The sequence below is a fragment of the Melanerpes formicivorus genome, unplaced genomic scaffold (genome assembly GCF_026170545.1).
Source record: "Melanerpes formicivorus ecotype bairdi unplaced genomic scaffold, bMelFor1.0.p_v2 SCAF_38, whole genome shotgun sequence".
In the NCBI taxonomy this organism is placed as follows: Eukaryota; Metazoa; Chordata; class Aves; order Piciformes; family Picidae; genus Melanerpes; species Melanerpes formicivorus.
The window spans coordinates 2,653,373-2,675,144 of NW_027142390.1; the positions used below are offsets into that span (position 1 = coordinate 2,653,373).

The 21,772-nt window shown below is 43.6% G+C and overlaps 1 protein-coding gene across 4 annotated transcripts in view; it reads right to left on the reverse strand.

Moving 5' to 3' along the window:
• The window catches only part of MAPKAPK3 (MAPK activated protein kinase 3), a 127,627-nt gene that overhangs the window by 6,786 nt on the left and 99,069 nt on the right, over nt 1-21,772 (reverse strand). For all 4 annotated transcript variants that reach the window (XR_010989668.1, XM_068157837.1, XM_068157836.1 and 1 more), the window contains 6 exons: nt 7,968-8,107; nt 7,066-7,130; nt 4,910-4,989; nt 3,109-3,235; nt 1,543-1,618; nt 1,247-1,371 (listed from right to left, as the gene is read on the reverse strand). Coding sequence is in view for 3 of the 4 variants with exons in the window: in XM_068157837.1 (XP_068013938.1) it covers nt 1,247-1,371; nt 1,543-1,618; nt 3,109-3,235; nt 4,910-4,989; nt 7,066-7,130; nt 7,968-8,107 (613 nt within the window). In the remaining variant the exon portion in view is untranslated. The remainder of the gene's footprint in view (nt 1-1,246; nt 1,372-1,542; nt 1,619-3,108; nt 3,236-4,909; nt 4,990-7,065; nt 7,131-7,967; nt 8,108-21,772) is intronic.

Genomic DNA, 21,772 nt, shown 5'->3' on the forward strand with positions numbered 1-21,772 from the left:
AGGGATGTTATTTGGGAAGACTTACACGTAACTTCCTTGGGGTAACCTAGAAAAACTTCTGAATAACAGTTTCTTTTTTAGAAACATAGAATGTGAGATGACTAAATGCTTGTAAAAAGCTGCCAGAGGTACAAGTTGAGACTTCAGTTTGGTGAGATTGCAAAGGTGTTTTACAGTAGATATTACCTGGAGTAGGAAATGTACAAAATAAAGCAAGGGGACCACACAGAGAGATGGGTAAGATAATTACAGGAAGCTGATGGGGAATTTAGAGGAAGCTCCCATAGGTGATGCAGTGACAGAAGGCTCAGAGGAAGCAAACCGTGACAAGAAGCATGACAAAAGAGGGCGAAAGAAGCACTCTGCTGAAGGTACCTAATCAACCTAGGAGGATACTCCTGAAGTAGCTGATCTTAACCGGTTCAGAGGTAGAGGGCACCTCTCCAGGCAAGCATACAGAGACCCTGCACATTTTCCAAGTGCATGTTCCCTCACCAAGCTCCCCTAGCATTTTAATGACTACTGTAATAGGAACAAGACACAAGGCAGACAAAACATTAAGCCAGTAACCCAACAGCAGTGTGAATGTTTGTTAGAAAAAAGACAACAAAGACAAGGCCAGAGGGTGGTAACCTTTCTCTCAAATACAATGGGCAGGTGAGACTTCTGGGTTATGAGACTGTGAGAATAGGAGGTAATCAAAACCATCCACTTTCAGGACACTGCTTTGAGCCCATCCAGGTCACAGCTGAAGAGCAGCAGCTTCTGATTAATGACTTACACAAAACAAATTTTTGACCTTGACTTGAGCAGTGGCTGGCTAGTTCCCTACTTCCCACATCACAAAAAGCCAGCATGAGAACTGGCCATCCTTGCTGGATGTATCAACAAGGAGGGCAAAGACTGAAGGAGTTAAAGACAGTTTGCCTTTCTTCCAACTCTGCTTGCATTGCAGCTGTCCTGGCAGCCAAAGGAGACTCAGGATTAAAGACTTTTGTTTCTAGAGGGTTTAATCTCAGCATTCAGTAGCACTAGCTGGAATGTGGAGGAAAGTTTTCAGTAGTCCTTAGGTTGCTGGCCAAGAGCTGAGTTCCAGTTGCTCTCTGTTAGCACATTACCAAAAATTTAAATTCTAAAAGAAAGGGAAACAAAAACTAAGAGAGGTTTTTAGAAGTGGTGTCTTGTAAGCACTCCACCACTGCACAACACCATGCACATACCCAGCAGCAGCAGTGAGCATTGTTACCTTCCTCTGATACTTCAGCCCACTCTGGATTGGGAAACCCATACTGCCCCATCCGAATTCTTCTCTTCATCCCTGGAGAAATGGCTTGACCAGTGTTGGAGTAGAATGGAGGGAACCCACACAGGCTGTTAAGAGTGGACAAAAGAAGTCTTATAACTAGCAAAGCCTTTACATCTCTTAAATAAAAGTCCCTTATAAGGGTATATTCTTATGGAGGTTTCATGATCCCTTGTAAGGGAAGATTTGGTCAGATCTGCCCTTTTATCTTTTCATCAAGCTTCTTTCCAAACACTTACAGAATATATGTGATGACACCCAGTGACCACATGTCACATGACTTGTCATACTTCTCAGGACCAAGGACTTCTGGGGCTAAAGAAGATTAAAAAGCAGAAATTAACAGAGTATCAGGTATTTCCTTTCATCTCCCACACCTTATGGGTAGCAGCACTTCAACAAGTAGTCAGAGGCATTAAACAAATGCAACTCAGTGCAGAACAGCAGAGTAGCATTTTCTATTGAAAGTTCCTAAACACATTTAATGTAGCTTTAAAAAGGAGGAATGAAGCTGGCAAAACGCCCTACTCTTCACCTTAGTGTCTCTCTGCTCAATAATGTACTAAGATTACAGAAAAGCAGAAGGAGCTACAGCTAAATGTGTACAGGGAGACACTGCACCGAAAGAGGCAGGAGCATATGTTCCAGAAAGCAGAGCAGAAAGGATCTATTTGAGCTGCGATAAAATTTTGAGCAATGCCTAGCTGGAGTGTGTTTAGCTCCAGCAACTACACAACACTCTACTTTTCTTTGGCCTCCAGAGCATTTTATTTTTTCACTAAGTAACAAAATTACAGAGAAATACATTTAGAGGGGATTTGTTTTTCCCCTTGGGGCGGGTGAACTGCCAGGGAGCTTCATTTTGTAAGGAAAATGATTCTCTGAACATATGAGCAATCATGCTGGTTTATAAAAAGGTGCTGAGAAGGGAAATGTCAGCTTGTTTATATACAAATATAAAGGCATGAAAACATATATGCCTAAAGTCCTTCACATTTTATCAGTAATCCCAGCTTACATAAATAGAGAAGAGAGCATCAGAAAGAATATTGCTATTGTAATTATCTGCTAACAGTGCAGAACAATACCTGTCAACACCAAAAGCTATAAAAACTTACAGCACAGAAGAGAACTAATTCTTTCACAAAATTAAGCCCAGTTTCCTCCAAAGAAATTCCAAGCCTGGATTACCTCAGTTATACCATATGGTGAAAGACTATTAACTCATACACCAAAAGGGATGTACTCTGAGTGCATCAAGGACACTCTGCTGTGGCATTCATTACACAGTGCTCTGTCTTTGCACAAAATGAAGGCAAAAATTCAGCTGTGGTTAAGTCACATTGGTCTTTTGTTACTAATCGCTCTACTTGCCAGCTTAAAGCTTTACACCTGAGGCAATATCCTCCCTGTTCTATTGTGTTAGGCAAGCTAAGGGTAGTTTTGCAAAGGGATTCCCAAATAACCACAAAGCTGAGTTCAGATTATGGCTTTTTATTGCATTATTCAGAGGAAGCATCAGGATGACCTCACATGCAAGCAGAAGCAACGTATTTTCTTTCCTTGAGCCTCATTTGCATCCCCTGTTAAGGCTGTTTCCTCTGCAACCAAGGAAGACAGCAGGAGCACTGAACTGTACTGGAACCAGACCAGGTTTGGGCTGGATCTCAACTGAAATTCTGCAGGCTGCCTCTTTACATCACATCTGCAGTAGAGATTCCCCATCCATTCCTATGGTTCACAGGCCCACTGTCTGGTGAGGGATGACAGACTGAACCAAAAGAAATGCATCTTGGATACCTTACCCACATAATAAGGGGTGTAACAGGGGGTCTGCAGTGCATTTTGTACAGTGGTTTCTTTGGCAAAGCCGAAGTCTGTGAGCTTTAGTACAGTATCCTTCTCTTTAGATGTGTACAGCAAGTTTTCAGGCTGAAAGACCACCAAGAGAAAAAATCAGTTGGACAATGAAGAGACGTCTCTCCTGAGCTTTAAGGTGAAATCATTCTTGCTTGCCTGGATCACCATTAGCAGATAGGCTGCCTTATTTCTCTCACATACCCACCATACAGCATGTAACATCTGTGCTCAGACTAAAGATCAACATCCATGGTATTTAGGAGAGCAAACCACAAGACTCTCATAAGGTCCAACAGGTGACAAGTCTGGCTTCTTGAACCTCTCTCTAGTTGACTGCACTTACTAGGTTTGTTCCTTTGGATCAACACCAGTTGATCTGACAGCACTCTGTACTCCACTCAGGTAGCTGAGGTGGAAGACAAGAGAAGTCCTCAACGACACCCTCTATAATCAACTGACATAACTCCACTAGAATTAACTGAGACAGACAGTCCACTTCCTGCTTCCCTTCAGCTCTGTCTCCTGAAACCTGAGTGAATTCCACTCTTGCTCCACACTCCATAAAGGTTCTCCAAAATGAGCAGTGGCACAGGGGGAAGTACAATCTCTTGTACACAAGAGCAGGGACAACAGCACACCTCCAGAATCTGCAACTGCTTAAACTAGTTTTTCAGCTTCTCAGTCATAAGGAAGCTCTGTCCTCTCATGCTCGTGTTCAGGGACACAGAGAAGGGGGAATGGCTTGGAAGAAAATAGGATTTAGGATGATTAAGCAATTTGAACATTTACATGTTTCACTGAGTCTGTGTAGGGGGTGATGGGGGCTCAATGCTTCAGTTTCTGTGCTGGTGGTAGGCAATGGCACACAGCTCCTCAAAAGTGAACTGATTTTTAGTCTCTGAACCTCAAATGTGCTCTTCAGTGACACCAAGCAACAGCAGCTCTCCCTCCAGCTAAACACACACAAGCATCTGTAGGAACTTCACAAACTCAGCACTGTGAAACCAATTAGATGCCTCAGTCTGTCATTATGTGACCTGCTCTGCAGCACATTCCCTCGCACAGCTGTATGTCTGCACTGGAAGTGCCTCAGTGCAGCTATCCTGTCTTGGGCTGCATGCTCAGCAGTACTACAAATCCTGCCAAATCCTTACAGTAAGATCTGGGTACAAATTTTAGGGTTGTGCCACATTCTTCCACATAGTACTAACTGAGATCTTCCCATTTCCCCCATTATTTACTACAGTAAAGTGGGCTGGATGCATGCAATTGGGACTATCCCTCCCATACTCCCATATATGCAATTTCTTCTGTTTCTGAAGGGAGTTTTGGTGTTTGGTTTTTCTGCTTTGTTTTTTTAGGCAAGTATGATTCTGAAAACAACTAATAGCTGGCAAAGCCTGTACACAGAGCTATAGAATCTACTGTAAGCTCACTTCAGGCAGTGTTATTTTCTTGTTAATTAACTGGACTGCAGATTGAGAGTTGCTAGTACCTCTTTAATTAACCAACTATCAGCAGGTTCTTATGCATTCATCACACAACTGGAAGGCATTAGCATATATGAATATTGTGACATTTTACTGGTTGCAAACTAGCTGTGTACAGATCCCTTCTCACACTGCCAGAGGAGTAGGAGCACTTTGACCACCTGACTGTACTCCTAGTTCTATTTAAACCACCACTGCCCATATATTTTTCTGCCTTATGTTCTTTTCTCACTGCCCACACGCCTTCAGTCCTCACCTTGACGTCTCTATGGGCAATGTTCATTGAATGCAGATACTGGATGGCTGTTCCAATGTCTCTCATTATTTCAGAGGCCTCTATAAAGACAATTTTAGAGAAAGGTCACATTAACATTCCCACTGCAACTCAGGGACATGCTTATGACTTACAAACAGCTTGTGCTGGAATACAGGGCTAGCGTCAAGACTTAGAAAACCTAAAATTAGCCCTAACAGCTGTGTTTTGGTTTTGCAGGCAACCATAACCCCCAGCTCCCCGGCTGCTCAGGCCCCCTTCTGAGCAGGCACTGCAACTGAAGGGCTGAGACTCCTGCTTGTGATGAGCTTAGAAATCTGTGCTTTAATTCACTCCTCAGAAAAGCAGCAAGAGCAGAGCAGGTACACAAGCAACATGCAAGACTGTGGAGAAAGGAATCCCAACCAGGACATATGCCTGATTGTCCAGAACACATCCTTGCTTGTCCAAGACAGAAGCATAACCTTCAGCTTCTAGTTCAGGGGCAACTGGAGGAGCTAACAGATTTCTAAAGACCCAGCAACATAACAATGCAGTAATGTTTAGGATAGGTCACACCTTCATTCCTCATTGACTTTAGAAGTTTTTCCTCAGGAGAAACAAAATCAACAGTTCTGCTCTGTAAAGCCCCAGACTGTCGCCTCTGTGTTTCTCAAGTTTAACACAACCCCAGTGGGAAGGTTGGTGAGCTACCTTGCAACAGCAGTACTCTGGAAGTCTGGAAGAGTTCAGTGACATAAGGAAAGGTTTCAGACTAGGAAGGAGTGACATTCCCATTGTACTAAGTGAGCATTATATCTCCATTGACAGGGAAACACCTAGCAATTGCAACCTGATCCTGCATTTTCTGCCTTCAGCTGTAGCACTGAAAGAGAAGGTAGAAATTCCTGTACTGTAACCTGGAAGTCTTTTTAATGTGGCTTTAGATTGAAATTACACCACCTCAGGCAAGGACAATCAGAAGGTAGAATTGCTCATCTTTGGGGAAAACCTTGCACACTTCTTCCTTCCTGGGCAAGGCCAAAAACTCTGTTCCTAATGGGAATTAGTGGCTGACAGCTAAACAGCCAGTGAACTTGGAGAATCCCATGGAAGAGGGCACATTTATCTCTGGAAAGAATGAAGGTGTTTTCTTATTTAATATCCCCAGATGATTTCTGAATATTTAGACTGTTATACAATAGTATTCCATGTAGAAAACTCACGTTTTTTTTGGAGAGTAGAGTCACTAATGACCATGGAACCTTTTCCCTCTGGAATCTTGTACTTTAAAGAGCAGCAAATACTCCTGAAAATGCCTCCCACACAAATCTATTATACCTCTTAGAGGATGCATCCCAGACTAGAAAACAAAGGACCAAAAAAAGCCTGGCCTCCAGACTTTACAAGCTCAGGTGTCCATTTTTGGTCTCCTAATCACTTTGTCACAGACACTGACATTTTTACTCCCAAGCAGAAACAAGCTCTTGTCTGCTGTGAATGAGCAAGGAGAACCAGAGTCAAGCACACCTGTGATGCTCTGCAAATAATAACTAGCAAACACAATAAAAATGGCAAGACTACTCTACTGCCATCTCTGTCACTGACTCAGGGCAAGTCTTCTGAACTTGCACACAGCCCCCATTATAGATGAGAAGTCTTGCTTACAGTGTAGCTAATAACACTTCCTTTTAAGTAGCACTCTGAAACCCTTGAATAGGGGATGTTTCATCAAGTGTGATGTGCTTGTTACATTCACCACCTAACAGCATCACAGTGCACAGTAACTCTGCCTGAGGGACAGCCAGAAGAGGAATCACAGCAGAAGCTGCACTGATCATGTTAGAGGTGGTCTGGCAGGAGACCAGGGACTAGAGTAAGAGAGGCTATGGTGGTTCAGAAGTGAAGAACCTGAGCAGATTTGTAGGAAGAATTCTCCTGTAAGCCTTCCATGCTGTGCCTGAACTTGGCCATCAGCTGATTTTCAGGAACTTTTAGAAATAGCTGTTTAATAGAGAGTTAGACAGAAAATACAGTAAAATAAAATATTCAATTACAAACAAAACCCAAATCAAATAAGAATTCCTGTAATGGAAAGGGGCAGAGAAAGGAAGGAGCAATCTTTCACAAACTTGAAAATGAAACTTGTGATTTTTCACCTCTCTCAGTGAAAGCTTGATCTCCTCTCTCCTGGATCCTGCTAAACAGCTCTCCTCCCTCCATGCTGAAACAAAGAACACAAAACCCCCATAGATTAGATGAGCAGAAAAGGTCAGATTAACACCTGACTGTGCATCCATATAATCACACAGAACCACAGCAGGAACAGATTAGAAGAGATTACAGGCTGCCTCCTGTGGCAATGTTTCCTAAACATCACACACATTTGAATCGATGCACAAAGCCATTCTGCTGTGGAACAAATCCAAAACAAAACAGGACCAAGTGGTTTTGATGCTCTCAGTTTAATGTACCCTGTCACAAGGAACACGACCCACATAGCTGGGAAGTCATATGCTGGCACTGGGAGGCTGACTAATCTTGTTTTATGTAAGGGTTGGAGACGAAGGAGAAAAGAGAAGGAAGCAAAGATACTGAAAAGGATTATTAATTTGTCTTCACTGAAGACAACAAGAACTGTGGTATTACAGATCAAGGAGAGAATAGGAAAAGTTAGAGTCAAAACAGTAGCAAAAAGAGATCATGTCAGATCACTTGATTCACACCTGAAGTTGGAAACCATTGGCAATCAAAGCACATCGTACTTATAGAGACATACCTGTAATGATTGGCAATGCTTTAATAAGGAGAACAGACGTGGAATATAAGGAAAAAAAACTATTTTCTGGTTACAGTTCCTCATTCTCCCATCATACAAGATGTCTGGAGCAGCTATACATTTCCCTGCCAGTTCCATAAAGGCAACAAAAGATTGGCTGTGCAAACCAAACTGGTGCTGCTGAGAGAGCTCACCTAACTCTGGTTTAAGCCAACACATACTCCCACTCCCTCCACCCCCTCAAAGAGCAAGGCTTGGTGGGGGGCTGCTGTTGGTCCATACCATTCCATGACAATGAGGAGGCATCTCTTTCCATGATGTATATTCTCATAAACATCCAGGACATGGACAATGTGGGGACAACCTGAGGCTCGCCAATGATACTCTACTTCCTGCCGGGCTTTTGGGTTGTCATACAGGAGCTGTAAAGAAACAGGAGAGAGCAGTGTCAGTGAGCCAGCATCACTCTGCTTTAAATTGGCACCTACACGCATTTGAGCTCGAAGATGGCAGCAAAAGCTACTCTCAGCACTTTCTCCAGCCAAAGGATGCCAATCCATCACAAGACTTTCACCATCTCTGGGCTGTCCAACTTCTTGACTCTGGAATACAGGGACAACTGGTCCCCTGGAACTGGAAGAACCTCGAGTGGCAGCGAGAAGATTTGAAACTGAGATGGAGACAGATCTCTCGCTCACCTTTGGTCAGGAAACAGCATTTTTTCCATGCTTGTTTGCAGTACTTGCAAAGAGAGAAGAATCCCTCTGATAAGGATAATAACTCTCTCACCTGCCTCCCAACTGGTGGGGGAAGAGAAGAGACTGCACTTCTAGGTGCAGTGCAAATCTTTTAAGTTCACTGAAATTTAAACCAGTGAACATTTTCACACTGCCCCTGAATGTGCTTCATAAATACTACACAAATTTCTAATCCCATCAAGATCAGAAAGGGACCTCTGGCTATCTAGATGCTTAAAGGGATCCCTGACTATCTAGATGCTTGAACTTTGTTCTCTGTCACATGGAAGACCAGTTTATTTTAAAGGTGCTAATCTCTAGAAGGGAGGTAAGAGCTCATCTTTCCTGATCCTGCAACCTCCTCCTACACAAGAAATGTGTCCCTGCCCATTTGAAGAACTGCTCTGTATGTGACTCTGCAACTGAGCTTTTGTGCAACAGGGACACATTGCTGAATCATGCCTTTCTTTCTCTGCCTCATCTCTCCAGACACCACTAACACTTTGTGGCAGAGACTCTTTACTGCATATTTATACAGTTCCCACACAATATGGCTGTGATCTGCCTTTGATACTTTATGCCCTATAGTAATAATTGTTGTAATGATGGAACAGCAACAAAACTGATGCCATATAAAGCACACTTAAATGCAGTGAAACAGAATGTAGAAAAAAAAAAAAGCATAGCAAAGAACAATCACCTCTGATTTATTTGCCTTGGAAAAGGAGTACAGCAACTGTGAGGGAACTGTTTTCAAACAGGCAAAAAGTATCACTGCCGCACTACTGGGCCTTAGCCTGAAGCTCTCCTCACTCATGTTTGCTATCAGGTCCCAGTCAAAACACAACTGCATTGACAATTGCTGCAAACAAGTATTAATGTGTAACCTCTCATTAGGGACCTATGAGTCAGCCCAGGAACATCAGATCACTTTTCCATCCAATTGCCAGGCTAAGGCACAGTGGTGTAACAGGCACCTCTCAGTGCAGGGAAACACATGATTTAAAGGGCACAGTAAGTTAGGTGCAAATCCTGGCTTCTTTATTGACCCCAATACAGACAATTTGCATCACTGGGGCAACTGCTTCACCATTCCTTTCAGCAGAGCAGACACACCAACATGGCAGAAAAGGCTTCTAACACTTTATAAAATGCTGGAGAAGCACTTGGGAACCACTGCAGAGAAGGTAAGAGGCTTCACTACTTTCCAGTCTGGGAACAGGAACAGACCAAGGACTCCTCTGCTGAGTGCACATTTTTGTATTTCTGTGAAGCACAGAGAGGTTGCAGGAGGGGACAAGTGACCTCAGGAGGGCTGCAGGCTTCTTAGCTGAGTGGTTACAGAGCCTCATCACTGTGATCACCCTCCAGGCTTCCTCAGCTCCGCTCCAAAGGCTCCAGCATGACACCAGATTTTCAGCAGCACAAGAAGCTGAAGAAGCTTTCTTGCCGGGTTCAATGCCCTCACAGCCAGCCTACTTCTTCCACAGCTGTCATTCTGCACCCAAAGCATGCCCTTTTGAGATCACCAACTATCCCCCTCTTCCTTCCTGCCCCAGCCTGGCTATGGCCTGATTTCCAACACAAATAACTTCCTAAAGAGAGAGATGGCTCCAATTTGGACAAAAAGCCCATTAGTGAGTCCAAGTGCAGTCACTCTACTCCTTTCAGCCATCAGCCCATTCAGCAGCTTTTCCTTCACAGCCACTGTGTCCTCGCTCAGTAGAACTGTCTATCAGCATTTTCCCCTCTGCCCTTCTGAGTTTGGGCTGCTGCCTGGAGGTCTCTTTAAAAGTTCATTAAATTACATGTGCCACAATAAAGCCCAGAGAACCCTCAGGACTAACCAGGCCACTTAGAAAAGCATTACTGCTTGGATACCAATGGATGGATGCTTCGAAAACCTTCTCACCTATTCTGTACCACATAACCATTGTGTTACTAATGTTAACTGCACTATCATCTTGTGCTTGCAGAGATGTTTTTTTTCCATGTTTGTAGCAAGTGCTTATGAAAACTGTTTCAAAGAACTGCATTCCCACTCTCTGAAGAGCTTTTACAAGGTGTTTTGATACACACAGTTTCTTTTCTCTACCCCTACAAGCAAGTTTCTTACACTCCTTGGTGCCAAACCTGAAGATACTCATGTCAAGATGACACCTGGAGAAGCAGAGAAAAGGAAATGCAAAAATAAAGAGCAGAGACATGTACCAAGCAACATCTGATACATCAACCAACTGTTAACCTTTGGATTTCTCTGAGCCTTAAAAATAAATCTTTTCCTTATGTCTAAAACTCTATCTTTTAAGACATCTTAGAGACACAGACACCTGTAAAATGAAAGCCAGGCAGGGCTGAAAGCACCAATTTCTCCAAAATGTAGGTGATTTTAAATGGCAGAAATTCTGGTCCTATGGTGACACTCACCAAATTTGCAAAACCAGAAACAGACATCCTGCCATCTACCTGAGCCAGAAGACAGACTCTGCTTCTAGTGCTGCAGTAACTGTGACCAGAGCCCTTTGACATCCTACAAACGTACAAAGGGAGTTGTGAACAGACACAGAGTTTAAGTTTTCCAGAAATGCTGGTCCATGCTGCTTTGAGAAGAGAGCAGCTTTGTCAAACAGCCTCAAGCTCCAGGAACCTCCCGTCACCCCCCCAGAATTCCCACACTGTTCACCTGAGTCACAGCTCGTCACAATGGGCTGTGGGCAGGAGCATGAACCAACCTCACTTCAAAACAAGGCATAACCATCTCCCAGTTTGTTATGATTCAAAGGCATGGTGCACAGCAGCCTTTGCATAGCAGTGAAGGGGATGCTGAAGTGTGTGGTTAGGCCCATGTGTGTGGAAGAGATGCTGCACAGTGGAGAACCACATCTTTGCTGGAGATCCACATTACAGACCCACTAAAAGAAGCAGATGAAGCAAGTATTAACAGTTGTTCACAGGGAGATCACCAAAAACAGAGGCAATGCAGGGCAAGAAAGTGCAAGAGGTCTACAGCCCTAATCTCTAGGGACTCCCACACCTCTTCTGTGTCTGCAAAAGCTGGAGAGGGAAGAGAGCTATGCCACAGGGTGTCCTCAGCCTGTTTCCGAGGAACGAGGCAGAAGCCAGCAGACACTCCAGGACACCCTGGGCAGAGGCCTGAACTCTTTAAGGTCTGGGGTAATGGCCTATCTAATGTTAGTGCAAAACACATCCTAAGCTGCAGCTTGGAAAGCCAGCTCTGTCAAATTCTCCCTGTGCAGAATTTCTTGATAGCAAAACAAAGGGAGACTAGAAAGTGACACGGTATCTTCTAACTGCTTTTCCATTGATTCAGTGTTGTGTAAGCAAGGAAGCGTAGCAGGAACCCTCATACCTTAATGGTCTGATCTATACAGCAAATGGTCTTCTAAGGGCTCCAGGGAGCAGCAAGTGATTTTCTGGACTGCAAGATTGCAACAGAGAGAGAGATCCATGGGCGCAGGTATGGCACAGGCTAAGGACAGGAGGCAATGACTTCTCTGTGACTTTCTCTTTAGTGCACATTACACAGAACTGCTATTACACCTACTATTACACCTGCCATCTGTTCCCTAGGTGGGAGATTAAGACCCCCACATAAGTTTTTATTTATTTTCAACTTCAGCAATTTCTCCTAGTTGCAAATAGTTGCAGTGCTTGGCTTAGAACTGTTACAGGCTCGGTTCTCACCTACTGCATGTGCCACATTACAAGAGCATCTGATCCCCGACCACATCTTTTACTTGCACTGATCTCAGGATCTGAACTGTCTTTCAACAGACAATCAGTTTTATCATCTGTACACCATTTTCCTCACAAGAAGGCTTCCCGTTAGTAAATATGGGACCTGTGGAAACTTTCAGTCCTAGGAGCCCTGAGCATGTAATACTGGAATATGGGCACTTGAATACAGCTCTAATTACTTTTCTAACTGGGGGGATAAAAAAAGTCTCTGCTCAAGTATAACTGGTTAAATGTCTAACTCCAACTCCTTTTGCTTTCTTTCCTCTTTGTGTGTAGCTGTTATAAAAATGCTGACTCCTACAAATAAGCCTTGGAATCTGAATTCACAGTGATGCACAGAAACTAACAGCATTTGCTGCAGAGCAGCTCTTCCAGTCATTCTCTATTCAGGAGGGGTTCATGGCATGAGGAGGCTTGGATAATGTTTCTTTCATCTCCTCCTTCCCCTGTGCTACAGAAAAAAAAGAGAGGGGAAAAGAAAAAAAAAAAAAAAGAAGCTATCACTATGGCTTTAGACATTTTGGTCTTTGTTACATCCTGATCATTTGCACTACATCTATTAATTCAATGTTAACAATCTTTATCTGTTTCCAGATCCCTTCATAAAGGATAAAGCCATCCTCTGTGCCAGAAGGCTAAAGGAATGGAAATGATCAAGGTTTTCCTCTTCACGTGTCAGCACTGCCAGTCAGTCAAGCTGCAACAAGAAGCATGTGTCTTCTTGCAACGGCAGCCCAGCAAGCAGGATAATCCACACATGCAAATCTCAAAGGCAGCACTGAATTTTCTCTTAAAATAAAATATACCACACATTTCTGCTTGAATTATTTAGTGATGAAGCACCAGTCTATAAAACCAAGGCAGGCCCATGTGGTGGGTCACCACTTTAGTTTTCACCTTCCTGCTTTTATTTCAAGTCCACCTTAGGCTATTGGAAATTAAACCTGCTAGGAGGGTTCAATGAAACAAACTGTCATCCTGATTCCTGCAGAGCTTTCCAAGCTGCTACCACAGTTGGCATTAACTGGCATCTTTACCGGTGCTCAGGTAGCCAGACAGCCCCCGAGGTGAGTTTCTCTGTGTTAATAACAGTCAGTACTAACAGTCAAGTAGCAGGATTTTGCAGCACTCCTGCCTGTGGATTCTAATCCTTTCACTCAGCCTACTGAGCATTAAGGTCTGTCTGCACTGAGGGATCCCTCTCTAGCCATCTCTGCTCTCCAGTCTTCCAATATGTACTCAGCTTATCCTATGAAACAGCTAAAGCTACAAGAGATCTTTGGTATCTTACCTATATAAGCAAGAATGAAGAGGACTCAGAGAAGACTGAATGCATATAGTATCAGAGTCATACTCTGAAATCAATCTCCTGCTGACACACAAGGCTTCAAATTTCTTAAGTATACATTTTAAGGGGAAATTAGGAGAAAGAGCAGAATGGACAAAGAGAAAACAGGCTAACAGTTTTTGCTAAGAGTCTGCAGGCCAGACGGATATCAAATCTGCTGAACTATTTAGCTCTCTGAGCACTCCTGCTTCTCCACCCCCACAGAGCACACACCACCTAAGTACTATTTTGCTCCAAGCCTCTTCCCTGCAGTGAATCAGGTTGGTTTCTCTAAAATAACTTTGGTGTGGTTTGGGATTTTATTTATTGTAGCAGTATTCAAATCACCACCAGGCACTCTACAACATGAGGTAAATTAATTAGACATACCACTATTAATTCTCTAATTACACATGCATCTAGCCATTCACTCTGCAAAGGTCAGCTGTCTTTACTCATAAATGTTAGTGGAGATAGAGCAAATGCAACTGCACTGGCAAAGCAGTAGGCCAGTATACATTTCAAAGGAATTCCCCCTGCACATGTGAGGTTAGCATAAAAGGCTGGCACAAAAATGAGCAAAAAATGCCCATGACAAATATTGTCCTGATAAATACTCTGTCTGTGAATCTGTTTGAACTGCAGTGCTGAATGGATGTGACTGTACATTCAGTCCTGTGGGGTATACACAGATTTCAGTAAAAAGTATGTTGTGTGTTTGGCTACAACCATAAGATTACTTTGCATTTCAACACTGTTTGCTCTGCTGCAAGTGGAATAGCAATTCTTACTGCCACCTTAAGATTCCAGCTGGGCTCGGATGTGACAGGGTACAAACCAGCTACATGTGGCTTCCCTTTGGTTCAAAACAGCACAACTATATTTTAAAAGAAAAACAAATCACCAACATGCTGTTACCAGACAAGAACATCCTCAAATGCTTGTTTATACAAGAAGGCCTAGAGATCAGCTCCTCTCTTTGCCTTCTCCTTATGACAACTTCCACTGCTGATTAGCCAGCTCTGCATTCAATGCCTGCAGTCAGTAGTCAGCATCTGGGGATCTGCTACAAAGCACTTTCTGAAACCCAGACCTGCTACAAAACAGCCTTTCTTTTCTTGGTTCTTTAATATGCATATTATCACCATCTGAGATGAAACAAAACTGGGAAGTGCTCAGGAGGTCTTCCCTCTTTCATTTTAAAATCTCCTCTTTCTTCAGGGATAGGTAGAAATGCAGGACAAACCGCATCTGCCTTCACACGTTTCCATGTCAGGTCTTTGTTTTGTAGGACCTTGATATGGCTTTGCTCCGTGCTGAGATGTTCTTCACCACCAAACCCATCATTGCTTTCCTTGGAGCAGGATTTTGATTGCACATACAAGGAACAGGACAATTGGCAGCTCAGTGCCAGTACCATACTGCATACGGCGTACTCAGGTTACCAGCACGATGCCAGATTTTCCAAACCCTTGTAGGGTATAAAGGTCTCCAATAAATTGGGATGATGATTACAGTATTCTGTAGCTCTACCACTTTTTTAAACTGCCTAAATTTCTGGGTTGAGGAAATCTAAAATCCCAGTTGCAAATGATGACACTTTCTACTTTCTAGCTTCGTTCTGGTGCCTGACATGAGGTTTGCCTCTAAAAAGGAAAAGGAAAAAAAAAACCCAAAGCAGTAAAAAACTTATTCTGCCAAAACTTCACTCCTGACAGCTCTGAGTTCATAAAACCTGATAACAAGGATTCAGGTGACCTGGCTTCAGTAGACTGCACATCTCAGTCCTTGGCTGGCACCTCCTAAGATCATAAGCCCATCTAATTTTCCCTCTGCTTTGACTTTAGCTACTCATAGAACACTAAAACAAATTCAAACGCTAATCTTGATTTTCTAGGTGTTTAACACTTTTACATGCTTGAATCAAAGCAAGCAAAAGATCACTTACAACTTTGAGATATACACTGTGGCCAGCAGTGCTGCTACCCTGCCATAGTCTCTTCCCACAGCAAGGACACATCTCACCTGTACAGAAGTCAGAGATGTCTTGGGGGTCAATCTGAAACTCAGACACAGATGTTCACAGGAACTATGGCCATCACAAAAATATCTCCCATTTGCTTTTTAACTGGCAGCTCTATTTCCATATCTTTGCCTTTCTCCTGTGCAGTGACTGTGATGCAGCAACACCTCCAAAAATCAAACTATGACTTCTCACGTGGTCGTGAAATAAGATGAAATGTGTGTCTGCCACGATGCAAGCATCTCACGTGCTTCCCAGCATTGGTAGCCACAGTAGCTAAGTTCCATTTTAACCACACCTAACACCCTTCCTTCCAAAGATGTGATATTTTTGCTAGAGAGTTTTACACTTTAGCTTTTCTTCAAAAAACCACCAAAACTGAAAATCCCCCAAACCCCCCCCCCAACATAGCTAATTACTCTAGCAGCAATAGCCATTGCACTCTCCTCACATTTTCCACAGGAAGAAGTGGAGAGTGCAAACATCACCAATATTACTTAGAGTGCTTAATGCTCCTTCCAGTGCTAACAGCCATGCCCCTCACCTGTATGTTGTGGGACAGCAGAACAATGGTACCTGGATTAGCAATGAGTAGACACCTTTGCTGGGGAATGATGTGGCAGAAGGTACAGACCAGAAAAAAGGAAGTACTGAGAATATCTAAGGCTGGTACCCCTTCATGGAGTAAGTGGTACCAAAATTAACACAGAAGTGATAACACTGAACAGGGTAAAAGCAAAAGTTAGCAACATGTTTAATCTCATTAACAAGTATCTCCAAGAGGAACCTGTGCTGCCTCCCAGGCTTTCTCTGTATTTCTTGCATGTGTAACTACAGTCGTGAAGAATAAATTGCTCAGGAACTCCCAGGAAGGCTTTGACATCCGTCCCCAGTACACTGGGGGAGGCTCTTCAGGGTTCATGATGAATTCATGCAGTAGACACTTCCCATGCATCTGTCTTCTCACTCTGCTCTGCATCCCAGCCCCACTTTTTGACACTTAATACCTCCTGAGCTAATACTCCACAGCTGCATGTATACCCCACAGCCCCACCATTTGGCAGCAGAATTCAGAATGGAGATTTCATCCTCTCATACTACTGCCCACAAACCTAAGCTCCTTTTTAGCTGACTTGCCCTCCCCTTCCCCGTGCATTTGAGATTGTCATCCATGTACACATACAGAGCTTGGCAATATGCCACTCCAGGCCAATTCTTTCTCATATGTTGCTGTCCTTCCTCTCTTCTTTCACATTTCCTTTCTCTACACCCACATTTGTGCTGTCACATTACCTACCTTGCTAAGCAGCATCTCTCTCTTCTGTTGCACCATCCACCTCAAATAATCCATGTACAAGAACTCAGAAATAAACAAAGACTTCTCAGATCTTCCTTCTCTCATGCCACAGGGCTTATCTACTTCTTTTAAACATCACCTTAAGAAACTTGCTAAATCCCAGACACCAGTGGCACTGACAGCAACTGTACCTCATGTCACTCACGAAAAGGATACTGAGATTCTACCCAGTCCTTGGAAATCTAAGTGGAGTGACTCTGGCTAGCATCGTGTCACTCCTGAAAGCAGTTACCTGTGGAGAATTACCTGGTTTTCAAAATCAAAACAAAGCCCTACAGCCTTCAGCAAGGGCACCTGTAAGATTTGTCTGGTACTTCAAATCACTGGTATATATGTTTTCACACTTAGGTTTGTGCAAGCTCTGCCATTGGCATATTCAAGCAAAGATCTCTAAGTCACAACTCAGTAGATAGCTCAGAGGTTGGTCATTTAAAGGTCCATCAGGCAAGAAGATCCTTGGAACGGCTTGTTGTGTACAGCAAAAACATGACAGAAAATGGTGTGACTGTGAATGGACACAAAACCACACATTCAGCAGAGGCTAGAAATGCAAAGGAAGCCATTAAGGGGGTAAGCAAATTGCTCTCCCAAGGCTCCTGGTACTTCTTTGGGTTTTTTTAATATGTATTCTAAAGTCAAGTAAACTAATACATAGGAAAGGAAAGAAATAAAGGAGGGTGAGGGGGATTTCAACAGATGGAGTCAACATAAGCAAGGGACAGTGCAGTAAAACTGCAAAAATCTTCATGTTCAGTTTTCATTGGTTCATTTTGCTCAGTGCACTGGCTTAGTTACCCAGCTCTACTTCACCAGAACAGCTCCAGAATCCAGCAGTCAAAACCAGCCCTTTTCTCCTGAGCACATGGCTGGAGCAGCTAATGCCTTCCAGCACTCATCACTTGATTAAATGCTCTTCAGTATCCAAGATGCTAGAAAGCACACACTTCTTGGAACATAACTGAGAGCTGCCAGTTCAAACATGGCCTATCAGTCCTTCCCAGTTCCTTTTAGAAACCTTCAAGAAATACCATGCAAGCTGCCTTTGAGGAAGTTCCCTCACCACATAAATGCCTCATCTTTCTAACCTAAACCCCTCCTGTGCCGTGGCTCCCCTTATTTATGCAAATCTGTTATTTGCCCAGCCCATCCAGACTCCCACCCAGCCTTGTTGAGCATCAAACCCCTGGAGGCTCTCCTTCAACAGGTGAGAACTTCAGCTGGTCCCCAGGTCACTGCTTCCAGCTACTCTGCACAAGCAGACTCTTCTTTCCCCCAAGCTCCAGAGGTCTGGGAACACCTTCCCACTTTGTTGCCCACTTAGTGTACCTCTAAGTGGTTTGATTATTGGTTAATAGTTGGACTCAATGATCTTAAAGGTCATTTCCAACTGAAATGATTCTATAACTCTAGAGATTTTCCCTCTGCTGGGATATGCTGTGAAGTGAGAGGTGGGAGCAGAAGACTCCTTCCCCAGCATCCACATTCTGTTTCTTTGACAGATGTTAAGAGAATTGCTTCACATTTCTTGCAGCCAGATGACAGAAAGCAGCCAGACACCACAGAGGTAGAACAGAGCAGCTTAAATGGAAGAGTATTTTTTTTTGCCAGAGTATTTCCTTCACATTCCTGAATAGATTTCCTCTCCCCTCCTTCATTGTGTTGGCTGCCTCATGACTGCACATGCAAAAGGAAGAGGAGGAGGATCCCAGGAATATTTGGAAGTCTAATGTTTTGATGTCTTGCCTAAAGCAGCGCTATGCCAAGGACTGCACAGGGGTCACAAAAAGTGAGATGTAGCAAAAGTACTGCTAAAGAAAAATCATCCCAGGAATTTCAGTCCTTTTCATCTTGCCAGAGCTGAAACACATACCCATTTCCTTCTCCACACCAGTCCCTACAGCAGCAGCTGCTTGTGGTACACTGCAACGTTGGCTCATTTCCACAAGTCAGCGTGCCTGAGAGAAGGCTGGGCTTGATGGAGGGGGAGGAGGGAGTGAGAGTGCTGGGGCAAAGGAGAAAAGGGACTCTCTGATCTAAAGTCACCTGCAGGGTTTCAACTAATGTTAGTACCATGGAAACAATTACCCCATGTAAGTGTTAATGACTTGTGAGGTGATGATTTTGCAGAAGCAATGTGCCATCCAGTATCATTCTCCTAGAAGTGACACATCGGGGAATCAGGAGAACACCCCCACACCACAGCCATGTTAACAGGGAAACAGACTGAGCTCGGCAGCTGCTGGTCTCCCAGCTGAGCTGATTCAATACTTCACAGCAGGCAGTGGCAAGAGGAGGAGAGTCTCACCCATGACACTGCTCTTGTCAGTCAGGGTAACAGATTCCCAAGTGGAGACAGGAAGGGCAAGGGAAATGCGGAGATTTGGAACATTACAGAGACCTGCATGACACCTGCTTAACAGGCAGGAGTTCGTCCAAGATCTGGCAGGTGGTGGTCATTTCAACTTTCACATTTACTTATATATGGCCAAATCACACTTTCCCAAGCAGTGGCCACTTTGAAAACTTGTAGAAATCACCTCTTGGTTTCCATCTGTCACATAATGGAGGAGGAGGGGGTTATTTTTCCAAATTAGTTACTAACAGCATCCAAAATTAATTACTGAAGGAAGTTGCTAGGGCTGCACATAACCAGCTCTGAGGTGCACACCACCACAAGCTCATTCACTCTCATGTCTGTGTTTTGGGTGAAGGAGAATCCCTGAAGGTCCATTGAAAGACCATCAAGACAGTGATATATCATTCTCATCTTACAACTCTGCAGTACAAGCTCAAGCAGGTCAAGTGCAATCACTTTCAAAATTCCTCTAATACTAAACGATGATACCAACTCTCTCAGAATATGGAGACATTTTTCAAACCTTAATGCATTAAAGGTTACAGCTCCTGAAGTCTCAGTTTCTTCTTAGCAGCTGACAATTATGGACTAAGAAGCTGTGATATTTTGAATGGGGGTGTGTGTATGTGTGTTCTGACAGAATTCATAATTATCCATCACTAGGTCCATCTCCAGCTGCAAGATTAGAACTATTTCAATGAAAACTAAAAGTTTCCACATGAAAATACACAACAGACTGGTAGAAAAGCATTCCTAGGTCCTGGGCAGAACTGCCATCCAATACAACCAAGAGACCCAACAGCTGATTTGCCTATGAAGTCTGGGTACAGAAACCCACTTCTACATCCTTGCTCTACCTGAATTAAACCAATCTTCAACTTCACTACTTGAGTCCTTACAGCTCTTACAGATTACTCTTTGCTCATCTGCAGTGTGCTGTCTCCCAGTTTCCACTACTGAAAGCAAAGCAGGGACATAGCCCTACATTTCTCAGACCCCAGCTCAGTGGGAACCACTGTCTATTTTGGGATGGGTATGGCTATTCTCATTTCTCATGAGGAGTTTTTAAAGTTCCTGGGTGTTTCTCAGTGTGGGAGACACACATTTTTTGTATTTGATAAAGTTTTCATGCAGTCAAAATACCATTTGCTGATGGTATTAAGGAAGGTATCTCTAAAATTGGAATGGGCTGCCTGAGGAGGTGGTGGAGTCACCGTCACTGGAGGTGTTCAGGAGAAGACTTGATAGGGTGCTTGGTTGCATGGTTTAGTTGATTAGGTGGTGTTGGATGATAGGTTGGACATGATTTTGAAGGTCTCTTCCAACCTGGTTTATTCTATTCTACTCTATTCTGTTCTATTCTATTCTAAAAACAATTATCACAAAAGAAAATAAAAGGTGAGCTTTAGCAAGCTCAAGGGTACATGCCCTCAGCACATGCAGCACAAAGGGGATTCAGAAGAGAGCCTGAGAAAACAAGAAACCCCTTAGACAAGTTTCATGAATGCTGGCAGAACTGGAGACCTGCACAGCACAACTCTCACAGGGTCTCCAGGGGATGCCATGTGATAGCTGCACTTAGTTTCTAGCACATACACTGACACAGGAAGTACTACTGGGAAAAAAGATTGCTCACTTCCCAAAGGACTGCTACACAAATACCTATGCCTGCTTTGCACGTTTATCCCCATGAGTCTTACGCAAAAGACCTTAAGAACTTGTGACTTGGAACATGGAAGTGAAGCCTTTTCACAGCTCTGCAATATGCTTATGAAGGCAATTTCTAATAAAGGGTGTTGCAGCCTCCGTATCAGAAAAAAAAATTCTCTTGCCTTTTGAGAAAGATGGAATAAGGCTTGGCTGCAGAAACATGGCTGAAGTCAAATGATTAAGTGCCTATTTTTCAAGACCCACATTCTGTGTACACCACAATAGCACCCAAGGTGGGGGGGGGGGGGGGGAAGGGAAGGTTATAAAGCATGTAGCTTCAGATTTTTATTAAGCAAGTATTTAGGGAAGCTAAACTAAACAACAACCTATCCAAGAAAGTGCATCAAATGAAGCGAGCAACAGAGCTCATCAGCTCATCATCACAGTATCACCAAGGTTGGAAGAGACCTCAAAGATCATCAAGTCCAACCTGTCACCACAGACCTCATGACTAGACCATGGCACCAAGTGCCACATCCAATCCCCTCTTGAACACCTCCAGGGATGGTGACTCCACCACCTCCCTGGGCAGCCCATTCCAATGGCAAACGATTCAGTGAAGAACTTTCTCCTCACCTCAAGCCTAAACTTCCCCTGGTGCAGCTTGAGACTATGTCCTCTTGTTCATCTTTCTTCCAGCCCATCTAGAAACTTGAACTGTGACATTTAGCCACAACCCATAATCCTACCTCCTCTTGGTCAGCCCAGAAAAAGTCTGACTACAACTTTTAAAGCAGCAAAGCCTTCACGTCTTTGGAAGCTTGCCTATAAAAGATGTGCCCCTTTGAGCTTTGTTCCCTTGGACAACTCTGCAGGCC